This window comes from Physeter macrocephalus, chromosome 19, assembly GCF_002837175.3.
Source record: "Physeter macrocephalus isolate SW-GA chromosome 19, ASM283717v5, whole genome shotgun sequence".
Classification (NCBI taxonomy): Eukaryota; Metazoa; Chordata; class Mammalia; order Artiodactyla; family Physeteridae; genus Physeter; species Physeter macrocephalus.
The window spans coordinates 18,235,522-18,240,387 of record NC_041232.1 but is presented as its reverse complement, the minus strand read 5'-3'; the positions used below and the strand labels follow the sequence as shown (position 1 = coordinate 18,240,387).

At 35.6% G+C, this 4,866-nt stretch overlaps 1 protein-coding gene across 2 annotated transcripts in view; it reads left to right on the top strand.

The window, feature by feature from the left end:
* The window catches only part of ANAPC5 (anaphase promoting complex subunit 5), a 42,230-nt gene extending 37,935 nt beyond the window's left edge, over positions 1-4,295 (top strand). Inside the window, exons 16-17 of one of the 2 annotated variants that reach the window (XM_024120641.2) lie at positions 3,404-3,566; positions 3,964-4,295. In XM_024120641.2, coding sequence (XP_023976409.1) covers positions 3,404-3,566; positions 3,964-4,175 — 375 coding nt within the window. In that variant the 3' untranslated portion in view covers positions 4,176-4,295. Of the gene's footprint in view, positions 1-3,403; positions 3,567-3,963 lie in introns of those variants that run through there. The other variant, XM_024120642.2, reaches the window with a different exon arrangement.
* The last annotated feature ends 571 nt before the right edge of the window (positions 4,296-4,866 follow it).

Below are 4,866 nucleotides of genomic sequence, written 5' to 3'. Positions count from 1 at the left end.
CGGGCTTAGTTGCTCCGCGGCATGTGGGATCTTCCCGGACCAGGGCTCGAACCCGTGTCCCCTGCATTGGCAGGCGGATTCTTAACCACTGTACCACCAGGGAAGCCCTCTTCTAAGATTTTTATAGTTTTAGCACTTACATTTAGGTCTTTGATCATTTTGAGTTAATTTTTGTATATGGTGTGAGGTAGGAGTCCAACTTTACTCTTTCCCATATGGATATTCAGTTGTCCTAGCATCATTTATTGAAAAGGCTATTCTTTTCCCATTGAATGGTCTTGGCTCCCTTGTTGAAAATCAGTTGATCATGGATATATAGGTTTATTTCTGGACTCTCAATTCTATTCCATTGATCTATATATCTGTCCTTATGCTAGTACCACACTATTTTGATTACTGTAGCTTTGTAGTAAGTTTGAAATCAGGAAGTAAGAGTCCTCCAACTATGTTTCTTTTTCAAGCTTGTTTTACCTATCAGTGTTCTCTTGCAATTCCATATGAATTTTAGAATCAGCTTGTCCTTTTCAGCAGACATGGTATTTGGAATTTTGATAGGGATTACATTGAATCTGTAGACCAATTTGGAGAATATTGCCATCTTAACATTATTATTATTAACATTATTCCAATCCATTAACACAGGATGTCTTTTATTTAGATCTTTTTTTTTTTTTAGGTCTTCTTTAATTTCTTTCAACCATGTGTTCTAGATTTCAGTGTACAGTTCCTACAGTTTTTTAGTTAAATTTATTCCTAAGTAGTTTATTATTTTTGATGCTATTGTAAATGGAATCTTAAAAATTGATTTCATTTTTTGGATTGTTCATCGCTAGTGTATATTGATCTATGTCCTGCAACTTTGCTGAACTTATTACCTGTTAGAGGTTTTTGAGGATTCTTTAGAGTTTTCTATATATAATTTCATGTCATCTGCAAGTAGAGTTTTACTACTTCCATTCCAATTTGAATGCCCTTTATTTCTGTTTCTTGCCTAACTACCCTGTGCAGAATTTCCAGTACAGTGTTAAATAGAAGTGACAAGAGTTAACATCCTTGTTTTTGCTCCTTTTCTTAGGGGGAAGTTTTTTAGTCTTTCATCGTTAAATATGGTGTTAGCTGTGGGTTTTTCATAGATGCATCGTTATTACTTTGAGGCAGTTCCCTTCTACTCATAGTCTGTTGAGTGTTTTTATTATGACAGGATGTTGAATTTTTGTCAAAGGCTTTTTCTGTATCAATTGAGATGATCATATGGGTTTTTTCCTTCTTTCTGTTAATATGGTATATTACATTGATTGATTTTTGTATGCTGAAGTACTGTTGCATTCCTGGGATAAATCCTACTTGGTTATAGTCTATGATCCTTTTAATAGGCTGCTGGGTTTGGTTTGCCAGTATTTGTTGGGAATTTTTGCATCTATATTCATAAGGGATATTAGTCTATAGTTTTCTTGTAATATTCTTTGCTTTGGTATTAGGATAATAATGTGGTCTCACAGAGTGAGTTAGGAAATTTTATTAACTATTCTCTTCTATTTTTGGAAGAATTTGAGAGGGATTGGTGCTAATTCTTGTTTAAATGTTTGGTCGAATTCACCAGTGAAGCCATTTGGTCCTGGGCTTTTCTGTGTTGGAAGTGTTTTTGGTTATTGATTCATTCTCTTCACTTGGTCTATTCAAATTTTCTGTTTCTTCTTGAATCAGTCTTGATAGTTTGTGTCTTCCTAGAAATTTGTTCATTCATCTAATTTATCTAATTTGTTGGCATACAGTTGTTTACAGTATTCTCATGTAATCCTCTTTATTTCTGTAAGGTTAATAGTTAAGTCCCCACCTTGACTCCTGACTTTTGTCATTTGAGTCTTTTTCTTTTTTTTCTCTTGGTCAGTCTAACAGTTTGTTAATTTTCTTGATCTTTTCAAAGAACTACCTTTTAGTTTCAATGACTTGTTTGTCTATTCTCTGTTTTGCTTATCTTTACTCTTACCGTTATTATTTCCTTACCTCTGTTAGCTTTGGGTTTAGTTTGCTCTTCTTTTTCTAGTTTCTTAAAGTGGAAGTTTAGTTTATTGATTTGAGATTCTTTTATTTTTTAATGTTTGCTTTTACAGCTATACATTTTCTTCTGAGCACTGTATCCTATAGGTTTTTACTGCATCCCATACGTTTTGGTATGTTGTGTTTTTGTTCATCTCAAAGTATTTTCTAATTTCCCTTGTGATTTCTTCTTTGACGCTCTGATTATTTACGAGTGTGTTGTTTAATTTCCACATATTTGTGAATTTTTCAGATTCCCTTCTATGACTGATTTCTAATTTCACTTCACATGGTCAGAGAAGATATTTTGTATGATTTCAACCTTTTAAAATATGAGTGTTATTTTGTGGCATAACATATGGTCTATCCTGGGAGATGTTCCATGTACATTTGAGAAGAATATGTATTCTGAGGTTGTTGGGCTAGTTGGTTTATAGTCTTGCTCAAGTCTTCTGTTTCCTTGCTGATCTTCTGTTTAGTTTTCTATCCATTATTGAAAGTAGAGTATTGAACTCTGAAACTATTATTGTTGAACTATTTCTCCCTTCAATTCTGTCAGTTTTTGCTTCATATATTTTGGGGTTCTGTTGTTTGGTGTATATATGTTTATAATTGTTGAATCTTCTTGATGAATTGGCCCTTTATCAGTATATAATGTCCTTCTTTGTCTCTTGTTACAGTTTTTGGCTTAAAGTCTATTTTGTCTGATATTAGTATAATCAGTCCAGCTCTTTTGTTTGCATGGAATATCTTTTTTTTACTATCCTTTTACTTTCAGCCTATTTATGTCTTTTAATCTAAAGTGAGTCTCTTATAGATAACATATAGTTGTACCATGTTTGCAAAAATCTGTTCTGCCAGTCTCTTCCTTTTAATTGAAGAGTTTAAGCCATTTAATTTAATTATGGATTTGAAAGGATTTACTTCTATTTTGCTATATTTTTCTATATGTCTTACATCTTTCCTTGTTCCTCCATTACTGTTTGTTTTCTGTTAAATGGATGTTTCTAGTGTACCCTTGTTTATTTTACTATATATTTTTGAATTTTTTAAAAGTGGTTCCTTTTCTCCTAGTGATTCTTATACAGCTAGTTCAACCTTTTTGAATCATCAATGTAAAAGATGTTTGTAAAGACAGAAACCTTTCTATAATGTAAATAACTACTCCCTCCTTTATCTATTGTAGCCTGAAATCAGTTGTCACACATTATGTTTTCTAAGAGTGTGGTGCACATTAAAGATAGTACATGTCAGGGAGAAAGTAAGCCAGACATTGCCATTCAGAAGAGAAGAGCCAGAAATGAAGCCCTTCCTGTAGTGGGCAGTGGGTGTGGGTGTGTATAGCGCCATGATGTTTCTTTTTCAGCTCATCCTTGGAATCCCAGAACAGGCCTTAAGTCTTCTCCACATGGCCATTGAGCCCATCTTGGCTGACGGGGCTGTCCTGGACAAAGGCCGTGCCATGTTCTTGGTGGCCAAGTGCCAGGTGGCTTCGGCAGCTTCCTCTGAGCCACTGAAGAAAGCAGAAGGTAGGAAACCACACAAAGATTGTTAGGTAACACTATTACAGAAAACTTGTAAAATTTAGAACCCAGAAGAAGAAAAGACATTAAATTTGGGACAGTATTTAAGTTTCGAGTGTTCACAAATATATGTTATAATTTCATGCAGCATTTAAAGTGCTTTCACTTGCATACTTGCATGAAGGTTGAGGGCAAGTGAATTGTTATTTTAACCCTACAGAACTAGGTGTGAGGCTGGAAATCAGTACTAAAGACTTAGTGGTGTTTTTTTGTTTCTTCTCAAAGAGTAGGATGTAAAAGTTTCTGGTACATGTTAAATCAATAAAAATAGATATTAAGCTTTGAAAACTATATGTGAAGCATTGAGTTAAATATGTGTGGTATTTTCCCCATTTTCCGTCAGTTCTTGAGGCCGCCATTGAGAACCTCAGTGAAGCCAAGAACTATTTTGCAAAGGTCGACTGCAAAGAGCAGATCAGAGACGTCGTTTACTTCCAGGCCAGACTCTACCACACCCTGGGGAAGACTCAGGAGAGGAACCGGTGTGCGATGCTCTTCCGGCAGCTGCATCAGGACCTGCCCTTTCATGGGGTGCCCTTGATAAATCTTCTCTAGTGAGAACGTCCCCACTGGACCACTCTGCAGAGTAGATGATTTTGGACTTGTTCATACTCCCTCCCTCCATATAAATGATGTATTTGATATCTGTCTTATCAATAAACTGCATTCTGATTAGTTTGTCTTATTTTGTTGCTAAAATATACATATTTGTTTTTTGTTTTCCCTTTTCTTTCTTTATATAGCAAAGGATACCAACTTTTTGTTAATAAGTGGCTGGTTTATTAATAACTTAGTGCAAGTGTTAAAGATTATGTTCTCTCTGGGCAAAGTTGCCAATATCTAATGAGCAATTGTGCACACTCTCCACCAGTGTGTAAATTCATTTTGCAACTATGCTCAGACAAGAGCTCTTTCGGGTATTGGTAGATCTCTCGAGGGGGTTGGTGCAGGTTTCTCGGAGGCTTGGATTTTCCTTCGGAAGCTCCCCTGTTTTGGTCTGCTGGACTGGTGCTTGGGTTGGGTCTGTGTGTACTTGCAAGCACATGTGAGTCCCTGACTGGAGATTAAGACGGGAAAGATCTTTTTATGGTTTTTGGACCAATGACAAGAAGCATGTTTCAGTCACTTTCTGGGTGTTGGCTTTCTCATATCTTCTGCATGGGTATATTTTTTCTATACTTAATAAATCAGGGATGATGATAAGGAATTCATCATGAATAAGGTGATTATAAGTCGAGAAAGGGTC